At 43.2% G+C, this 21,885-nt stretch overlaps 1 protein-coding gene across 5 annotated transcripts; it reads right to left on the reverse strand.

Annotated features, from left to right (window-relative positions):
- Positions 1–2,326: 2,326 nt before the first annotated feature.
- On the reverse strand, positions 2,327–20,979 carry LPPBETA (Phosphatidic acid phosphatase (PAP2) family protein). 5 transcript variants are annotated; one of them, XR_015269517.1, is made up of 3 exons: positions 20,793–20,976; positions 15,680–15,786; positions 2,327–2,662 (listed from the first exon to the last, which is right to left on the reverse strand). XR_015269517.1 is itself a non-coding variant. In XM_086822401.1 (2 exons), the coding sequence occupies exons 1-2, from the start codon at positions 20,930–20,932 to the stop codon at positions 2,611–2,613; spliced, it is 192 nt and encodes a 63-aa protein (XP_086678527.1). In that variant the 5' UTR covers positions 20,933–20,979; the 3' UTR covers positions 2,327–2,610. The 5 variants fall into 5 exon arrangements, 2 of the variants coding, with proteins under 2 accessions (XP_086678527.1, XP_086678526.1); XR_015269515.1 differs by lacking the exon at positions 2,327–2,662 and adding an exon at positions 5,594–5,731 and having other exon boundaries at positions 20,793–20,975; XR_015269516.1 differs by lacking the exon at positions 2,327–2,662 and adding an exon at positions 12,722–14,517 and having other exon boundaries at positions 20,793–20,975.
- Positions 20,980–21,885: the final 906 nt, after the last annotated feature.

Genomic DNA, 21,885 nt, shown 5'->3' on the forward strand with positions numbered 1-21,885 from the left:
GGTGACTCTCTTAATGGGCATGACAACTTGGTCTCCACATACCTCCCTAGATGTGGGTTAGGGGTGAAGAAGTCATGAGGCTTAATCATATTTCTAGCATATCCAAGTGGAGCTTCTTCTTCTTTGGTGGACTTGGGAAAATGGAACTGGTAATAGGTGGCTGATCTCGTGTGATTGGGCTAGGGCTAAAATAGCAAGTGGCTGGTTGAAGGTTCCTCTGCTACATGCCTTGGGGAAGGAACATATGGAGTCTAGGATGGCTCATGTTTGGGTTGGGACTTAGGAGTGTCAATGGAACAAGGCATCACAAGACAACTAGGTGAGGCATCGGGGGAAAGGTCTTTGTCAATGACATGACAAAGGATCTTTATAAGCATGTGTGTTAGCAAATAAACCAACACAGTGTAACATTAAATAGAATTGTGACATTAATGAACATTCATATGATTATCACACAAATTATAGAACATAGAATTGCAAGACAAACAAAGATTCATAATTGACTCTATATATTTCTTCTTCTACATATCTCTCCATATATTTATACATCAATGTTGCTTTTAGCATATAAATAATTATCTAGATCGAGAAACAAAGTGTTATCTCCGATCTAACATGCTTGTTGAGACTAAGCTACCCCTAAGCTAACGTAAAAGTAACAATAAAACGAAGGTGGGTTATTTCCTAAGCTACACCTGGCACACTCGGTGGGTAGTCCGCCCCTCGTAGACAAATGTTGAGCCCACTTGATGATGAGGATTATTTGAATAAGTAATAATAAATCTTGATTCTATAATTTTTTAAGTATATACATACTAATGGTATTTTAATATGGATCAATGTAATGGTTGTCAAAAATCAATATCTATAATAGCAAAAGGATGAATTTGCCTATACAAATCTATTAAAGAAGATAAATAACTAGAGTTTTTTTATTTTTTGGATTGTTGGATTTCAGATTTTCTTCAATCTACATCTTGCTATATCCAGATTATTACTCTGACCATATAGTCAAATAACTGAACCTCATCTTTTTACGCGAGTTTTTAGCTTTGCTTTCCATTAAATGAGTATATTCTTCATGATTTGCTTTCAAATTTTAGATCTCTTCTTCATATTCATCTAGCTTATCAACTGTTTCTCTCAACTATCTAGATTTAGTAACTTTTAAGAGTTATTTATTTTTATTCTATAAAAATATAAATATAAGTTATATTTTATAAGTTATATTTTATAAGTTATATTTTCAAGTTGAGAGTATTTCGTTTTCATTCTATTCTTGTTTTATCTTCTTCAACAAGAACATTGCACGAAGCAGACTGCCAAGAGGGGTTGATCCCGTGAAGGTCAGGCCCCCACCACCGCCCACACATTGCAAATGTCTGTGGAGACCCGGTACCATCGCTCTTTGGGAAATCAGAAAGTATCAAAAGACGATACACCTTCTGATCCCAAGGAGGCCTCTTCATCGCCTCGTTAGGGAGATTATGGATGATTTGAACACGAGTTGGCTATCTCAATGGCATCGTCGGGTCGACAATAGTGACGCTCCCACACGATGTGGACAACAGTAGCTTTGGAAGCTCTTCAAGAGGCTGCTGAAGCTTTTTTGGTGGACATATATGGTGACACAGTGTCCGTAGCTATCCATGCCAAGAGAGTCTCTAGAGTCCTAAATATATTCTCTAGCTCAACACTCTGACAAAACCTAAGATAAATATGATCCCACATCTGACCGTAATCACTCATCCACTGTGCGAACGCATCATGATGAGAAGCCATGATGAAGGCGTAAAGAGAGCAACAAGCAAGGTGAATAGAAAGTGAGATAGAGAATGCAATAGAAGTGAATGAAAATAAGCCCTACTTATACTTATAAATAAAGGACACTTTAATAAAATATAATAAATAATAAATCATACTTCTATTTCTTTTTACATATTATTATTATATTTTATTATTTATAAATTTACTTATATTATTATTTACACTTAAATATATACTTAAAGTTATATTTATTTTTATACTTATATCCATAGACTTAAAATTAAGGACACTTCATTAAAACATAAGAAATCATAAACCATATTTATATTTTTAGAATAATTAATTATATTATTGTTTACACTTAAATACATATTTATACTTATATTTACAATTGTACTTACTTATACTTATCTTTATTTTCTTACAGATTAATGGGTTCGAAACATAGAAGACTTTAAAAAACCACTATAATTTATGAAAATGAAACAAAATTAAATTTACAACACTTTTAGAGAAATAGTTTTTAGTATTCACTTGAAAGAATAAGAATTACATGGACTCTACAATTTCAAGGATGTGTGAAGCAACACACTATTTGCATGTTTTGTAATGTTCACTTCGACTCCCAACCTTCCTACCATCCAACTTAAAATAAAAATTACAAGGGGGGTCATTGGACATGAGTTGAATTTCTAGCCTCAGAAAACTAAGGGACCAATGACTTTCTACATTAACGCTAAAAGGGTCATGACCCTCCCAAAGAATATTCACATCAATGAGTGCTGAATGTGTGTCATCTCACATGTCTTGATCCAAGCTGAGCCACTCTCCTTGTAGAAGTCGCTACCTCCTATACTTGAAGCGAATGCACAAAGTTTGTCTTGCAATGAAGTACCTGTCAAGAAAAACAAACAACCAACATAAAAACATAAAATCAACAAATCAACAATCAACAAAATCAGTATCTTACAATGAAGTACTTATGAATAAAAACCATCAACAATAAACAGACACAGTAATTCTGCAATCTTTTTTTTTTTAAAGTTTGGCATTAGAGAAGAGCGGATTTAGTACCCATGAGACCCCCCTTATCCCACAAATCAAGAGCAAGGCGCATCAATCAGGGTAGCCAGCAATCTTACCTAAAGGTAATATCTGACACAGTAATTCTACACTCAATGATATCATCGTGGTGAGTTCTCTTGAGATGTTATGACTCACCGAGTAATTGAGTCATCCAATCCTCAGATGGGCACTTGCATTGATAAGTAACCTTAGTTTTCTTAACTACTTCACAAAATCCAAACAAATGTGCAAACAAACCAAATGGTACAAACTAACTTAGATGCACATCTCTAGAGCCTGTGGATGGTTTCATGGTAGCATGAACATCAGTTTTTATCTTTGCCGTACATGCTTCTGACATGTCTAAGCTAGGATTATACCATTCTTAGCTAGACAACGGTGGTAGTGGAATATACTCCAAACTATGTCTCTCCATATCATACACTGAATCATAAAAGTAAACATTATGAGATGCCAATTCGCTTACACTTTTGTTGTTATAGATCAAGGCACCTAACTTTGCATGTTAAACATTTAGCTTTCCACTAAAACATTCTACATTCTATCATTCATACAGAGTGGATGGATATAAAGCTGTAAGCAACAAACATGCTTGTATTATAACATGCAGAGTGAATGGACTCAAAGCACAAGAACACAAAGCGCAAAGATATAAACTTATTGTTAGGCTTATGTCTTTCACTGAAATTATCATGATGCACTCAAATCTCTTTGTGTATATAAACATGTTGAATGAAAGCTTTTATTATTGTACTCATACCATTTGTGCGTCTCCTGAACTCTATGATTCTACCTTTCCATTGCTTGTTAGGGTATGTGACATCTTTGAGCTTGACCTTGTGTATTGTAACTATACTTTGATTGTATTATCATGGTCTCAAACACCTGTAGACACTTGTAGAGAAATCCTTCTATTGTTAATTAAAAGCTCTCCTATCTAGTTATCTATCCTTATTATGGATTGTATTTTCACAATAGCACATAATAATAAATTTACTTTAACTTGTTATGAATTACATAGAAGCATCTATATGCTTACCTACATACGTCTACATACACTTACATACATATGTATGTGTGTGCAAGCATGAAGACACGTGTTTCCATACACATACATACGTACATACATATACGCAAGCATATGTATGTAAGTATGAACATGCATGAAGACACATGTATATCGTGTGCGTGCATGTATGTATGTATATACGGAGGTATTTATGTGTTCAACCCACCTGCACATAGACTAGACCAACTCCCAATGCAACAGTTCATCATGCTCTTGCAAAAGGCTTCATAACATTGGTTCCCTTCATCATTTGTATGGTAAATCATTGACATGAAAGTTTTGACGTCATGTTACAATTATTTAAGAAAGTTTAAGCAAAGATTCAATAAGGTGGTGTTTAGGCTGAAGAGACCTTGTTGGGACACATTCTAAATTTAGAGGGAACGTTTTTCAAGGGATGGTAGGCATTTGTTAAATATAGATCTTTGCAATTAAGGAGGTGGCACCATGCAAAGATGCTGGAAAGCATGTCTAACAATACAATGTGGGCCTTGCCTGAGAGGCTATTAAACCATGCTTCCCAAAAGGGACAGTTTAACCCCGGATGGATACCCAGAGTACACTGCACAACGAACTACGACATGCCACATCCTCGCTCTCAAGATGTAAAACACTCTATACTGCACCTTTCCACACTGCTATAGCATTGGAAACACTAGCTGATACAATAAAATACATTACCTGTTGATTTGTTCATGCCGAGACTTCCAACATCAATATAGGAAGCATCCACTCTTAAACAAAAGTTAACCCACCCTTAATTGAAGGTCCAGCGCATACAGGAAAACATCCTTTGAGATATCCGATTTCCGTTGGCTATGGCCTTACAGTGCTAGCCATCTGCGATGTCATACACAACCAGCATATTCTCAACAATACCAGATACTTTCATTGTCTACAGCTAGTATATTCAACTTAAGGTCACCCACCACACAAAAAGGCTACGTCCAAGGCCAAACATTTCCTTTCACCTATTTAATAACCTTCAGGATACAAAAATAAAAGCTGACTGAAGAGCAGAGCATCCTTTTACCACAGTTGGGACTTTGTTGTTGGAAAAATCATGTCCATACATACAAATACAAAATAGAATCAATCAAAGAAGGTTCAAAATGGCTTCTTTGAGGTTGTGCCCGCATTCAAGTAGCCAATGTTGATGATTTTCTGTGAGAAATTGAAGCTCTAGGATGACTCTAATGACAAACAAACCCTCCAAGATACCTAGAAAGGATCCTACCACAACATCAAGCAAATAGTGCCTTCCAAGAGGGATCCGAGAGCTTGCTGTTGCTATTGCCCAAAGAACAACCATGAAGGCAATAAATGAGTAACCCAACATCTCAAAATGCCCCGACACATTACCCACTTTGGCTTCGACATAAGGCCTTAAATTTAGAAAGATGGTGTCTTTCCAAAGAGAAGCATATTCCAATACAAAAATGAGGATGAGAAAGGCTCGGGATGAGTGACCACTAGGAAAGGAGTAATGATCAACTGACACTACTAAATACATCCCTCTGTTGTAAACCGGACGAGGCCTGCGGATCAAAGCCTTGATAGTGCCAATGAAAAACAAGTCAAATATAAATCCTACAAACAGACTCTTGAAGAAGGGTTGAGCTGTAAAAGCTGGTGCCCAACACATAGCTGCTGTTGCAGGGATCCAAAAAAGGCCATCACCAGAGTATTCAAGTGCCTGCAAGAAGGTACGGGGAATTTTCGACCCCACCGTGTGGATCCAGAGAGAGTATTGGCTATCCCAATTGTGTAAAACCTCAAATAGAGGCAGGGGCCTTTTCGGATTCGATCCTGCACAACAAACTCCCATCAATCTCTCTCTCTCTCTCTCTCTCTCATACACCTGCCTCTACCCTACTGCTCCACCTGTTTAACAGGTGTTTGGGCGGCCTGGACAGCAGAGTTTGGGCGCCCAAGTGTGGGCCGTTCTGGGCAGCCATAGACGAACACAACTAAGGAAATAAAGGGGATTTTCCAGGTAGCGGAAGGAGATTGACCAGCCCCCCAGCCCCCTATAAATAGGGTTGTTAAGTTTATTGTCAAATTATTGTCAGATGTCCATGCATTCAGGATCTCTCCATCAGAAAACGCACAGCATGTCAACATTACGCTGATTTCACAACATTGTTAGGTTGAGATCAAGGAAATTCATTTTGAGTAATATTATGTACGTAAGCACATTCATTGTAACCTTTTCTTTCACCTAGTACACAGTACGATTAGGGTCTACAATGAGGCCACTTGTCTAATACATGTCCCAATCTAAGAGATAGGTTCTCCCATAATCTTTATCTCTAAAAATATCTCAACTGGTAGCCCATTTGTCATAGGTACTTTGGCGCTCAATTCCAAACGTAATGACGTGAACAGAATTTCTATCGGAGTCGGGCCAAAAATAGCAACTCTCCTAAATTTTAGGAGTGTGATCCTTTGTATTCCAAGATAATCCCCATTCCCAAAGCTTGTTCTTTCCAAATATTTGGACGTCTTGGAGTCCACCAGACCCATTTCATACTGGAAAATGTCTAGGCTGGTGACATGTACATATCTTTTGTACCTTGTATCACTCATTCTACTTGGTAATCATCATTGAGTTGTGTGCCTCACTCTCACTCTGTTTGAGCTCTATTGTGAGTGTCTTGCTGCTACTAACCCTAACCTACAAGTTCCAACGTTCCGTATCAGATCTCTAGGTTGATTCTGCCCTGAATGTTTTCCACATCCTTACATTCTCCGCTGTCATGCAGTTCATAAATGCACGACACCCATACATGTTTGTACACGTGTGGCGTCTGCACATGCCCGTGTATCTCCATACGACGTCCTTACAATCGTTGTACTTGTCATTCATACTATTTGTACTTACAATTATATTGCATTGCATTGACACCATTGTCTATCTCTTAAGTGTTATTAAGTGCAGTTTAGTTAAGCCTAATACACGTGTGTACTTGCAATACCCGCTTGTACTTGCTGAACCATTTATGTAGCACACACATTAGGGTTTCAACACAGATTGGGGCTTTTTCGATTTTTGAACAATTAAAGCTACTGTGCACACACAGATTTAGGGGTTTGACACTTGCATTTTTATTACATTTTGCAAGTTTCAACCATCGTTGAGCCACCTAGCAACCATCAAGGTTGCACTCAGTGGGCATTGGCTTTGCAATGTGTGGGACACATCATTTTTTGCAGGTTATTATGGCAGGCAATGATGTATTTGCAATGTTGGCTGCTGAGGACAAGTTGGATGGGACAAATTACCCATTGTGGGAATACATGATGAGGCACCTTCTGCTGGTTGCCAAAGGCCTATGGGTCATGATTTTTGGTGAAGAGGCTCGTCTGTTAGAAGTCATCTCCTGTCTTTATTGAGACACCAGGGCCTCTGTTATGGGTGTGCCCGCCCTCGTAGGTGTTTTTCTCATTTTTCCTCACTCCCCGTATTTTTCCCCATTTTTCCCATTTTTCTATGGCTTGGGTGCCCTCTGGTGGCTGGAGCTCATAGATTCTGGCCGACTACTGCATCAGGTCCATGACTTCACCTATGAGCTGGCCGACTGGGTGCCTTCAGCAAGTCATGGAGGTTTAGGGCTGCCGGCTGCTTCTGATGCAGGCCGACTGTAGTATGGGGGCCATATAGCATGGCCCCATTGCTCCCTTGTCATATCATCTTGTATCGTTCCGGGATCTTGTGTATATAGAGCAGAGTTACACGCCTATCTCTCTCCTTCTCTTGTGCTGTCTATTTTCTGCACTCTACTTGCTCTTGCGGTCTCAGATTTGGTTATCATCTCCGCTGCGTATTCTAACATGGTATCAGAGCCCTAGGCTCTTGATAAATCTTGGGAGTTGTGTGAGCAAGAGGGGGACTGTTGCGTTGCTGATTGGTGGATTGTTCAGGACTGTTCGGGAAGAGAAGAAGCAAGAGGACGGCGGGCTGATTTGCTAGACAGCCACTTGCAGGTGTAAGTCTTTTTTCCCACCCACCCACCCTTTTCAGTTACATCCCCGCAATGGCAGATTTGTTAGAGATGGCTGAGAAGCATGTGAAGATCCCAACACTTCCCACGTTCCCGGTGGACCGTCATTTGGACGGAAACAATTACGGCATATGGAAGGTTATGATGGAATCTGTGCTGGAGTCATATGACCTTGTTGATTTCATCGTTGTCGGGGTTCCACGGCCGGAAGCAGAGGAAGGGGAGTTACAGTCAACCAGAAAGGACCGCGGGGCACAGGCACAATTGTGGGATCGTGTCAACGCTAGGGTCTGTTCATTTATCTTCCTCAATTGCACACCGCAAGTAATCAATCATGTAAAGCATATGACGCTGGCCAGAGGCATATGGCAGCACTTGGCTTCTCTACTTGGCTTCTCTTTATAATAGGGTATCGCCCATGAAGAGGATTTCCTTGGAAGTACAGATGCGGGTTATGAACCCTGCAAAGTCGTCGACGATGCGGGAGCATATTAACAAGCTGCAGGCCCTTCAGCAAGAAGTCCTTCAGACTGGGAAGGAGATATCATCAGAAGATACGGCCATCACTTTGCTATCCCACTTGCCTTCTCAGTATTCCCCTTTCTACTCTTCTTTGATTACTAGTGGCAAGCTCAACACCATTACATGGGAGAAGCTTGTGCCCATGGTCTTGGACCAGGAGGAACGATTCACGAACCCTCCTCATAGCAGAGGTTCGGAGGCCTTAACTAGCCAACAGGTCAAAAGGCCGGAATAACAACAAGGGCAAACGGAAGGCTTCACCGGAGAAGTCTTCTGAGAAGAAGCCTGATACGGATCGAGAGAAACTGAAGGAACAGAGGTCCTGCAATGATTGTGGTAAGAAAGGCCACTATTGGAGGAGTGTCCTAAGTGGACTGGGAACAGTGTTGATTCTTCAGCCTCAACTGCAAAGACTCCAGCATTTGTGCACTTAGAGATGATGGACTCAGATGCTTCATCGTCTTCGAGCGAGGAGGCAGTTGCCTTCACCGCAAAAGATACCCGGGAGTGGATTCTTGACAGTGGTGCTTCCAGGCACACGACTCCTTCTCGAGACTTCTTTTTGGATTTATAACGGTAGTCAAGTCACATCTTCATTGGCAACAACTCCACCATTCCGATACACAGTGAGGGCCAGATGGAGATTATTCCCGACGGCAAGGGGGGGTAAGCATTCCTCCCATGTTCTTTACGTCCCTGCTCTTGGTTTTCATCTTTTGTCAGTGCATGAAGTATGCAAGACTGGCTTTCGAGTGGCATTTGAGGAGCATTTAGTTGCTCTACGGGACCGTGAGACTGGCTAGGTTGTTTGGGAAGGCGGTGTGGAGAATGGTATCTAAAAGCTCTCCGCACTCTCCTCGTTGACAGGTTCTTAGGTCGGAAATCTGTGGCACTTTCGGTTTGGCCACTTAAATGTGGATGCACTACGGCGAGCTTTTCGCGAGCTTTCCGGGACCAGATGGTGGTTGGCTTGCCAGATGTTGGCAGCAGGCAAGGACATTGCAGTTCTTGCATATGTGGTAAGCAGCATAGGGAATCCTTTCCGAAGCAGGCTTCCAGGTGGGGTTCAAAACCATTGGAGTTGATTCACACTGACTTGTGTGGACCTCAGCAGACACCATCATTGGGAGGTTCTCTATATTTCATGCTGCTTGTTGATGACTGTACCAGATTCACGTGGGTCTACTTTCTTTCACAGAAGGACCAAACTTTTGCACGGTTCAAGGATTGGCACGTGATGGCGGAGAAAGAGTTTGGATTGCAGGTAAAGACTCTCAGGGCTGACAAAGGAGGTGAATTCTCTTCGAATGCTTTCGTCAGATTTTGTGCAAATCATGGCATCAAGAGAAAACTAGCCAATACAGGATCGCCTTCAGAGAATGAAGTTGTAGAACGCAAAAACAGGGCTGTGGTGGAAATGGCGAGAACCATGCTGGAGCATCGTGATCTTCCTCGTCCACTTTGGGGAGAGGCTGTGGCGACAGCTGTCCATACCCCCAACCGGTCTCCAACGACTTCAATACCTAATATGACTCCGTTTGAGGCATACTTTGGCAGGAAACTGGGAGCGATGCGTATGTACATATTCCAAAGATGCAAAGGGGAAGCCTAACTCCAAACCCCGTAAGCTTATATTTGTGGGGTATAATTCTCTTTCCAAGGGATACAGACTGTATGATCCAGAGAGGAATGAGATTGTTGTCAGTCGGGATGTGATCTTTGATGAGCATGTTCTAGTATCCACTGTCGAGGAGTCGCCACTTCTTGGAGATCCAGAGGAGTCTGATGATGATTCCCAGTCCATTGTTCCAGTGGTTGAGTTAGTACAGGAGGTTGAGCCCGCAGCTAGAGTAGAGTCCCCACAACAGCAGGAGGCTCCGCGATCTACTCGAGTACCCAGGTGGTTGATAGACACGCTTTGGGAGTCGGGTGTCACGGAGCTTCCCTCCGAGTGGACCACAGAGGACGGCCCTTGAAGATCGCACAGAGTCTGTGACAAAAGCCATTCAGCAGAGCTTCTTCAGGTAAACTATGCTTTGATGTCTCATATCATGCAGGACAAGGAACCCACTTCCGTTAAGGAAGCCCTTTCACAGGATACTTGGAGGAAAGCCATGCAAGTGGAACTTGATGCCATCGAGAAGAACAACACATGGGAGTTGGTACCGAGGCCGTCGAAACGGTCAGTCATTGGTGTCAAATGGGTCTTTAAGACTAAATATGTGTCAGATGGGTCGGTGGACAAACACAAAGCCACACTCATGGCTACAGGTTATGCTCAGCGACCAGGCATCGACTACGAGGATACCTTTGCACCGACAGCAAGGATGACCACGATTCGGACCGTTCTTGCCCTTGCTTCTTCTCAAGGTGGCCTGTGTATCAAATGGATGTAAAATCTGCATTCCTTAATGGTGACCTGCAGGAGAAGGTGTATGTTGAGCAGCCTCCAAGCTTTGTTGTTCCAAGATCAGAAGGGATAGTTTACAGGTTACGTAAGGCCTTGTATGGTCTTAAATAGGCTCCCAGGGCTTGGAATCAAAAGATTGATTCCTTCTTTGTTCGGACTAGTTTTTAGAGATCAGTTGTTGCAGATCCCAACCTGTATTGCTTTCAAGAACACGGCATGGTTACGATTATCATCCTTTATGTGGATGATCTCATTTTCACCGGCGGTCATGTGGAGCACATTGGCATGACAAAGGCTGCCTTGTCAAAGGAGTTTGAGATGACCGATCTAGGCTTACTCCACTTCTTTTTGGGATTGGAGATCTGGCAAACCCAGCGGGGTTTTTTCGTCTCTCAACAACGATATGTTCATGAGTTGCTTGAGGCCTTTGGGATGGAGAACTGCAAGCCTATTACTTCGCCGATGGACCCGAATACAAAGTTAACTGTTAATGATCCTTGTGAGCCAGTTGATGCCTCGCCATATCGGAAGTTGGTTGGTTCATTGATCTAGTTGCTGAACACCACATTGGACTTGAGCTTCTCTGTGGGGCTGTTGAGCTCTTTTATGCAAACACCATTGAAGTCTCATTGGGACGCAGGATTGCAGATCTTCAGAGTACGAAGGATCTAGGACTCTTCTACATAGGAAGGGATGGAGTCAGACTCCAAGGGTTGGAGTGACTCAGATTGGGGAGGAGATCTACTTCAGGTTACAGTTTTACCCTCGGCTCAGGAGCAGTTTCTTGGATCAGTAAGAGGCAACCAACTATTGCCTTATCTTCGACAGAGGCAAAGTACCAGGCTGCTTGTGGTGCTCCTTGCGAGGTTGTGTGGGTGCGGAGGCTGCTAGGCGAGATTGGGTTTCCACAAAAGGAGCCCACAATCATCGAGTGTGATAACCAGAGTTGTATAGCTATTGCTCGGAACTCGGTCTTCCATGCCCGGACCAAGCACATAGAGATACAGTATCACTTTGTACGTGAGAAGATCTTGGCTGGTGACATCTTGCTACTTTATTGTTCGACGGAGGACAGTGCGGCGGACCTCTTCACGAAGTCTCTACCTCAGGCTATGTTCAGGCAGCACTCCAACTCCCTAGGGTTGGTTTCACAGCCAAGAGCTGAGAGGGGGTGTTAGAAGTCATCTCCTATCTTTATTGAGACACTAGGGCCTCTGTTGTGGAGGTGTGCTCGCCCTCGTAGGTGTTTTTCTCATTTTTCCTCACTCCCCGTATTTTTTTCCATTTTTCTATGGCTTGGGTGGCTGCCCTGTGGTGGCTGGAGCTCACAGATTCTGGCCGACTGCTGCATCAGGTCCACGACTTCACACCTGAGCTGGCCAACTCATTGTAGCTGGCCGATTGGGTGCCTTCAGCAAGTCGTGGAGGTTTAGGGCTTGTCGGCTGCTTCTAATGCAGGCCGACTCTAGTATGGAGGCCATATAAAATGGCCCCATTGCTCCCTTGTCATATCATTTGTATCATTCCGGGATCTTGTGTATATAGAGCACAGTTACACGCCTATCTCTGTCCTCTTGTGCTGTCTATTTTCTGCACTCTACTTGCTCTTGTGGTCTCAGATTTGGTTATTGTCTCCGCTACGTATTCTAACATCGTCCTCTCTCGCTAGTTGGGAAACAACTAGCTGCTCCTACTACTATAGGTAGCCCAGATACTTCCAGATCATCTGTGGTTCAGACACCCACACTTATGGATCAGCGATGATGGGGTACCAAGGATGCACATGCCCATGCACTCATTGCCCTCTCAATGAAGAGGGCAATGAGTGCCCAGATACTTCCAGATCATCTGTGGTTCAGACACCCACACTTATGGATCAGCGATGATGGGGTACCAAGGATGCACATGCCCATGCACTCATTGCCCTCTCAATGAAGAGGAGCATCATTCCTCATATCCGCTCATGTGTCACTCCTAAGTTAGTGTGGGATGCCCTTGCAACACTTTATGAGGTGCGTAACCAGACACGTGTTGCCTACTTGAAGATGTAGTTGGACATGTTAAGTATGAATGAGAATGATTCTATGGATGGGTACCTAACGAAGGTGAAAGACCTTCAAGAGGAGCTTGTAAACGTTTATGAGATCATACCAAAACCTTCTCTTGTCTCTTCTATCTGACAAAGTGCCAAACAGTGAAGAAAATTGAAGTTCACAAATACATGATGCACAGGAACTGAAGGAAATGATATTCACCAAAAGGTGGTTACAAAGCTCGAGTAGGCAACACGAGGCACATCGTAGGTGCAGCCAAGATCCCAGACTGAGGGCAACACGAGGCAAAAAATGAGATAATAAAACTGAGGGCAGAGCCCATGCTTATATATCACCTAAGGTATTGAGCGCCAAGTAGTCACGAACCATATAATACTGAACGGCTATGTGCTTGAACTTCGAATGGGAGACCGGGTTCCGAGCAAGAGCCATGGCATTCTGACTGTCGGAGTAGACAACAATAGGCAACGGAGGAGGGACATGAAGATGGTCAAGCAGCTGATGAAGCCACAGAAGCTCTTTGATTGTTTCAAAGTAAGTACGATACTCTGCTCCTGTTGAAGAACCAGCGACTGTAGGCTGCTTCTTCGTTTGCCAAGAAATGAGTCTATTACCAAGTAACAATTGTTCATAGTAGACTAGACCTCCAAGTATCTGGATCACCTGCCTAGTCAGAATCTGAATATCCAACCAAATCAAGACTAAAGCCATATGAAATCCCATGTGTCAAGGTGTCCTATATATATCTGAGGACACAAACAGCAACCTGCCAATGAGAAGTATGTGGTACTGAAAGGAACTGACTTAGGACACTAACGTTGTAAGCAAGATCATGCCTAATAATGGTGAGATGAATAAGCGAGATGACAAGCTCTCTGCACTGAAGAGAGTCATGATAAAATATTACTCATTTTTAATCAAAGTTCTTGTGTTTTGCTTTTTTAGCTTTAGAGCCTTGCTTTTTGACCCTAGAGCTGCTTTTTGGAAAAGTAACTTTTAGCTTTTTGTTCCGGCTCAGTTTCCTCTTGCCAATGGTGCCCCTGACTCGCAGTCAACCCAACTTGACTTTTTGCTTTTTCGGTGCTTTTCCTTGTGCCAACTTCATGGTCCTTGTTCCCATGCTTTCATTTACATGTCTAGCATCCAGGCACGGATTCCATCATGTGAAAAGAGCTAGAAGGACCAAATAGTTACACAAGAGACACACAATGAGCCGGAACACCGGGTCCCTCCCTCAAATAAAGTATATTGATCTTGGGAGAATCAAGTGCATAATGTCATGGGCATTTCTAACCAGATTTCCATACCAATGTATCTGAATACAATATTGCAAACAATGTGGTTATCAGTACATATCTACAACTCACACTATACCCTAAGTGCCCATGTTCCCTACCATCTGCTCTCTATTGTTCAACAACACACTCAGGAACAACAATCTACAAGAGAGCACGTAGGACAAGAGAACACTACACAGGATATGTGAACATGGAGTCCTGCTCCTCCCTCCTGCTACTTGCTTCCATATTTAAGCATCAAAGCTTACCAATTGCAAGTAGAGTCGATGACGGTGAAAGTCGCATTCGGAGTGTTAAAATCTTCAATCTGCAAAATCCTTCATGACAAAATTCTTCAAGAAGATGAAGGAAACCCTGGGAAAACTTCCCCTATGATTCGACTTGAGAAAGAAAGGCTGAAATTACGGTTTTCAACAAAAAGACCAGAAATTATAGCAAATATAAGAGCTGTTTTGCTGAATTTCAGTCATTGGGAGTGTGTGGGAGAGTGAACACCTGGAAACACTCTTGGAAGCCTGGAAAACACATTAGCAAGCTCAGATATGAAGCTGGGAAGGAGAAAGTGCAAAAAATACAGCCAAAAGGCCTCATGAAGGAGGGTGCCGACTTCTAGGGAAAGAGGGAAGAGAGATGATGAGATGTCCACCCTGGGTGTCAGGTAGAGAGGACAAGTGACTTGTAGTGCAAGATGGAATGGACACATGGTTGGTTGCTCCCTTTGTACAAAGGGGATAAGGTCTAGGCAATAGGCATTGAGTTTTGTCCACCTCATGACATCAGTGTGTGCGAACACAAGGCTAGTCATAATTTATAAGTGAGTTTTGGTCGCCCAAAACTTAATGAAGTATGTACACACTCACTCATTTATTAATGTTAATTCCTAAGGCTAGGTTTTTTTACCAATACTTACCACCTATCACATGCCACATAACCATGTCAGCATACAGTTTCACACACATGGTTCACGAGCGGGCGTCCCCTTACCCGAAACTACACATTGGTCAAGCAAGCATGGAAACAGTACGCAACTTCAATTGCAAGCAAGCACATAAAGATACTATGCAATGTAGCATTGGTATGGACAATCCCCATTCATGAGACAATACCAAAATAGATGTGTTCCAAGCAAGTACACAAGGTCCCATACCCAATGGAACACCGATCCTCCAGGCATTTCCGGACATGTACAATGTACACACAAGCACAAGTCCCAGTGGAAAGCCAAGTCCACAGTATCACATGAGTGGCATCAATCCCCGGTATATGCAACTACCATGGATGCCAATCCACTGTACATACATAATGAGAAAGCACAAGTGGACCAATTGAGTGGCCAAATGATGACAAGAAATGGTGTCTGAACACTCTAGGACTAGCCAGGACACTTTTTCCCTCTTCAAGGGGTTCTTTCTCCGTGCATGTGAACACCCTCTAACACTTATCATTTGGGGTGTACTTATCCTTTGTACCTTGTACCACTGACTCTACTTGGTAATCATCATCGAGTTGTGTGCCTCTCACACTCACTCAGTTTGAGCTCTACTGTGAGTGTCTTGCTACTGCTACTAACCCTAACCTGCAGGTTCCAACAAGTGGACGTTAAAGAAGGTGAACACAGCTTGTAAACCAAGGCAACGTTAAAGGCAAGTGGAACTTTTAATTATGAATACCAACAAGCATAGAACACAATCATTTGCAGCCATTTAGTAATGCAGTTTTAGAAACATTGGTGCATTAAGTTTGGTATTAAGAAAGCTAAGAGTGCTGAGATAATGCCAAAGATCAAGAGGATCTAAACTTAAGTATGGTTTTTGGGGCAAGGCATCCATGCAACGGAAGTCTTTGTATTGGAAGATCTTGTCACACAAATGCTCACACTGTCTTTTGTATCCTGAGTTTTGTGAGTTTAGCAATCCACTTTAATACTTCAAACTTTAAAGAGATGAGAGAGAGATATATGAGAACTGTACACCAGATTGGGTCCCGAATTACCCACTGAAGGGCCCCTATCCCGATAACGAGATAGTATTTGCTTTATTACTTTAGAGAGAATGACTGTGGACTGTAGATAAGCCAAACGCAAGATCTCGGAGAATTGGAAGCTTGACTGAACTGTACACGGTTGTAGAAACACCTCGATGAACTGATCTCGAGCCTATGCACTCTTCCCAAGGGCATGAGGAAGGACTGCACACCTGAGGTTGAGAAAAGAAGGCGGTGGACTGTTCTAAGCTATGTTAGAATGCTGTAAATGCTTATGAATGATAGAATACCTTTACCAGATAACTGGTGTATGCCTGGATGATGCACTGAATGCTGGATACTGATGTAGACTAATGAAACAAGGCTGAAACTGCTGGGAATCTGCAAGCGCAAGGCTGTAGGGCTGATTACTGTTGTGAGACTGATGCTGGCAGCTGGACTGAAACACAAGGCTGTATGGCTGATGCTGGACGAAAACGCAGGTCTGTTTGCTGATTTGGGGACTGTGGAGGACTGTACGGCTGCGCCTGAATGCTGTCCTACTGTACTGCTGCGGTAGGACTGCTGGATTGCTGCGTTGGAACTGCTGAACTGCTGCACTTGAGACTATGGATGACTGAAGCAAAAACGCAGATGCTCAGAGGGCTGGAGAAGCAAAGCTCAAGTACTCCAAGGGTTGGATGAGACTAGTCTAGTGCTGAAGGCAAGGGTACTCCTAGGGCTGAGGAGGAAAGCTCTTAGCACACTGAAGACCGAATGAGAAACTAAGCCCTATGCAAGCCTATTTATACTAAATAGGGGTTGGTCAAGTTGGCTGGTCATAATTTAATAAACTTTATATTTATAAATGACATTAAATGCTAAATAAATGCCAAAAAAATATGGAAAAAATACCAGATAAATCCTAGTAAATTCCCTAAGGTTTCTGGGATGTTCTAAATGATGCACAGGCATATGAATGCATATTATGCAGGATGCAGAGTGCTTTCTAATGCAAACCCTAAGGCTTCTACTGACTCTACATGCATGAATGATTCTCTCCAAGTGGGGTTAAGGGACTTGACTGACTGACTAACCTACTAAGGCTGAGGAATGACCTACGTAGCTCGTGCCTGACTTATCCTGGACTGAGGATGTACAATGGGGTCACGGCGTACGACAATTATCATTCTACTGGGTTCTAATAATGTACAAATGTTGCACTGCTAATGATGAGCCATCTTGTCACCATGCACTGAGTGCAGAGTGCATGTGACATCTAGAGAGGGGAGTCTAGAGAGGAGGGCATGGTCACCTAGCATTGCACCCGCCCCCCCCACCCCACGCCTATGATGTAGCCTCCCTCTAAGGGCAGCCAGCCATGGAGGGAGCCCCCTTCTTTTTTCAGCTTTCTTACTGTCATGGACAGGGTTGTATCACCCCTCTTGACGGATTTCTTTTAACTAATAGAAGGGTCTTTCTTGCGGGAAAAGAAAAAGATGTGTACGACGATGCCTGTGGATTGGGGACAGCCATGCAAGGCTGTGTACTATTTAGCGTTTGCATGCTTTTTTGAAGTCCAGGCAGATGCTTTTACTATGGATGTGTGCATGTGCGTGCTTGGTCTAGAGGTTGTGGGATGTATAGAGAGGGAACAGCAGTGGCAGCAGGCTATACAGTTGTCATAATGGTGCCGGTGGCTGCATGTACTGGGGCTGTATGGGCTGGCCGTACAGCACAGCAGGCTGTACAGGCGTGCATGTGGCTGTCCATACAGCCTGTACAGAGTGCGCAGCAGGCTGCTGTACAGCAACTCGTGATCCTGCTGGTCATACAGGCATGCAGATCCCTAAAGATGGGCTCGTGCGCATGTGAAAAGCATTAAAAAAACAGTTTATTAAAACTAAGCAACTAGAAAAAAAAGGCGTAAAAGTAGTGTTTTGAGCTCTTTTCTGAAAAAAAAAACATAAATTCAAATAAGAACTTTTTAAAAGAATTTATGAAAAAACATGGCTTGGGACAAATTTTTAGCGTTATTTATAGCACTCGAGTGAAAAAAGCATATAACAGTTTTTTGTAACCCCTAACTTCTATGTGTTTTTCTTTATTTCTTGAGAGACATGCTTTGTGAAAAAAGCATAGAGGTTAAGGTAATTATAGAAGATAGCATTGAACTGACTCGATAGCAAGCGAGAGAGAGAGAAAAAGAGAGAGAGAGCTCCATCTGTGCGTGCCCCCCTTGTGTTCCCTGTGCCCCTGTCCCCCTCTTCGCACCCTCCCCCACTTCGCAGCCTGGTTTAGCCACCCCCCCTCCCCCCGCCGCCGCCGCCGCCTCTTTGTTTTTTCTGTTTTTCCTCACGCGCCTATCTCCTCACCATTACCTGCCCCACTTCCGCCCTGCCTTCACCTGCTGCCGCCCTGCCCTCTTATGCTCCTCCCTCTCCTTCCACCGCCCCATGATCACTGCATTTGACAAGCTTTCTAGTGAGATGCAACACCTGTGTTAACAAGTTGAACATGTGGAGTTCGCTATCTCGAATTCCCAGCAGTAGGACCTTGGACTGGGAGTTCCCTTTTATCCTTGATATGTTTGGGGATATTTAAAGGAGAACACTTAAGAGTGTGTGCTTACTCTTGGTTGACCAGGTGGGGCAACAAACTTTGCATTTGATACTTGGAAGATCCAGTAGGTGGAAGGTTTCCTCAAACGAAAAACCTTGACCTTCTAAAAAGGACCCAAAACTCGTGACTTGGAGAGGTCTTGAGAGCCTCTTACAGACTGCAGTTGTCCAAGCTCCAAATGAGTTTGTTGCAAACTCTTTGATTTAGTGATGCCAAATGTGTCTTGTAACACTTCTGTAGAGGAACTCCGTGGTTTAGTATTTACAAGATGAGGATGTGTGGAAGGAATCAGTAGCGAGAGGATATAAGAATATATCCACTTTGCCTAAATCCTCTGTGAGACTATTGTTTGCATGATTGTCTCGAAGATTTTCCTCCGAACACCACAATTGAATTTGAATCCAGGAGTAAACCTTGCTTTAATCCTAGAAAGGCCATCCATAACCTTGATAGACACATATCTGAGAACCACCGATGAAAAAGTTCATTGGTGATTGAGGATTATACCTTTGGAACTTGTTGTGGTTGAGGATTGTATCTTTTGTTCCACTTGAGTTGAATCTTACACATCAGCAAGCACAAAAAACCAATAATGATGGTGACACACCAGTGTAGGTCTACAGCCAGATATCTCCTCTGCCAACTCACAACAGTGACATATGGACATAACAAAGTCAGGCCGAGAAGCATGGCTCGTAATAGAGTTCCCTCAATGGGAGTCAATGCCTCATTAAAGAGGTTGAGGGCTTCCTCTTCCTTAATACAATCATTGGCAGCTCACAAACCTTATCAAATAGATCTATCATTCATGGGCCTCTTCCTCGCATAAAAGACTCCTCAATTACATGTTTGAGTTCTTTAGGAATCGTAACTGGCCTCTGCTGAGTCTAGTAGTGGCTTGTTGGAGACCTCGACCTCAATCAGTAGACTTGGGCTGGTCCCATGGAAAACGTAGACCACCTGGATAACACATACCACTTTGTGATTATCCACCAATGTTTGCCCTCTGATGTTTCTCATGCATATTGGCAAAGCCTTTTCCTTGGATTTGCTTGACCAAATTAGACATTGCCCCTGCCCACACCATGAGTGAGCTTCTTGAGGTTCCACCTTACATGAGAAAATTGAGAGTTCCTGTCTATCTTAAAAGCCAGCTAATAATGCATTCTTAATTCGAGTCTTTCCAAGACTTCAAGAACACCTCCAGCAACTTCACTTTAGCATATTTACCGCTCAGCAATCAAAACTCTTGCATATCTCAAATGGATCACAACTGCTCCAGATTCAAAGCAAGATTGTGACATTGATGGATATTGAGCAAGTTCTTGTTTCTTTCACAAACCAGGCAGTCGAATGGCATTGGTCGGCCTCTAGGTGATATGTCGGTCTAGGCCTAGTGAAATTGATCAGCTTCCTGGGTGGCCACTGGTGAATTGGGGAGCTACAACTGGACCAGCCTCTACCAGGAGGGCCCAAACATGAAGGGTTGCCCTATCCACCCTGTAGGGAGCAGGTACCCAATCTGCCTGCCTGGCTGGCTACCTCACCTCATGCTGGTAGCAAGATCGTTCACCTATCATGATAGGAGAAACTAGCTGGAAATGAGAAGGCACATCTAGCTCAATAGTAATAAATGTGTATAGAGTACGATTCCGGACAGATCCAAGGTTCTAAGTCTGAAAAAGAAAGTTCCGGCAATAGTTGTTTGGATGGATGAATTTAATAGAACATCCTAGATCCGATGGAAGAAGAAGGCAAACAGATCAGACTAAGGATTCTAAATGTTGAGCGCATTTATCTCACAAAAATCAGTCTAAGAAACTAAACACAGGGTTGACTGCAGATTCGACAAACCATCCTAATTCTGATGAGAAAATAGAGCAAGTAAGAAAGACTGTTAAATAAGCACTCACGCAAGAGCGCGTGTGTGTGTAAATCTCTCTCTCTCTCTCTCTCTCTCTCTCTCTCTCTCTCTGTGTGTGTGTGTGAGCACGGTACCCGTTGTCTGCTGAGAGGAAGAAACTGTCTCTGCCATCACTGAGCTTTCCCGCTTTGGACTCACGTTGCTGCTTTGTGAGAGAGGAGGGCCTTCTTCCACAAAGCCATCGCTGGGCTGCAACTTCTATGAACGGTACCATGTGTTTATTTGACGACAAAAAAAAAGCCCCCCCAAAAAAAAAAAAGTTAACCTATGGTATTCTACATTATCCACTATTATGCAAGGTGCAAGTTGGGTGATTCATCAAATGAATAACACGATGATAGGGGCATGCATAATGGTACCATGTAATATTCATACATATTCACTTTTTTGTGTTGCATACATATTCACTTTTTTGTGTTGCCCTAAGGTGAAAGATACAATGCCACGGAAGTTGCGTCTCTCTCCACCTGCGCGTTTAGCTACCCACACAAGCAAGCATTAATTAATGCCCGCTACTTGCAAGCATTAATTAATGCTAGCCCTAAGGTGAAAGATACAATGCCACACCAATTGCGTCTCTCTCCACCTGCGCGTTTAGCTACCCATACAGGCAAGCACCCCGCACCACTACCTCCGTATGACTCTCCCTCGTGTTCCTCCTCACCCACCTCCATGCCCTCCTCGAAACTCTCCTCACCTGCTCCTCCTCCACAACCTATAACCCTCAATCGAGAGAGCAAGAGAGAGAGAGAGAAGGAGCACCGCCTCCGTATCACTTTCCCTCGTGTTCCTCCCCGCCCACCTCCATGCCCTCCTCCAGACTCTCCTCCCCTGCTCCTCCTCCAGACTCTCCACCCCTGCTCCTCCTCCACAGCTTGTAACACTTAAGGCAAGAGAGAGAGAGAGAGAGAGAGGGGGGGGGTAACACACATCAGCGCTACTCCGATAAGACGAGAAAAAAGGCCGTTTGAGTGACAAGTGTTGAACATGCCGAATGAAGAGGATTCATGAAAATTCAATACTTAATATAGGTTTTAAAAAATTAAACCCACGAAAACGTTTCAACTCTTTGCTATTTAATTAATACAAACTTAAATTCATTAGACTAATTAATTATTCGCAACACAAAAAAACGTTATGGGGGGCATATTGGTACCATGTAATATT

The sequence above is a fragment of the Cibotium barometz genome, chromosome 28 (genome assembly GCF_041138505.1).
Source record: "Cibotium barometz isolate CiBa-2024 chromosome 28, ASM4113850v1, whole genome shotgun sequence".
NCBI classification, from domain to species: Eukaryota; Viridiplantae; Streptophyta; class Polypodiopsida; order Cyatheales; family Cibotiaceae; genus Cibotium; species Cibotium barometz.

Coding starts and splice junctions, on each gene's coding strand:
- LPPBETA (XM_086822400.1), bottom strand. CDS start 20,829: ATGGCAGAGACAGTTTCTTCCTCTCAGCAGACAACGG. Junction 5,732..20,792: donor TTCCTCTCAGCAGACAACGG/GTACCGTGCTCA, acceptor TTTGTTGTGCAG/GATCGAATCCGAAAAGGCCC.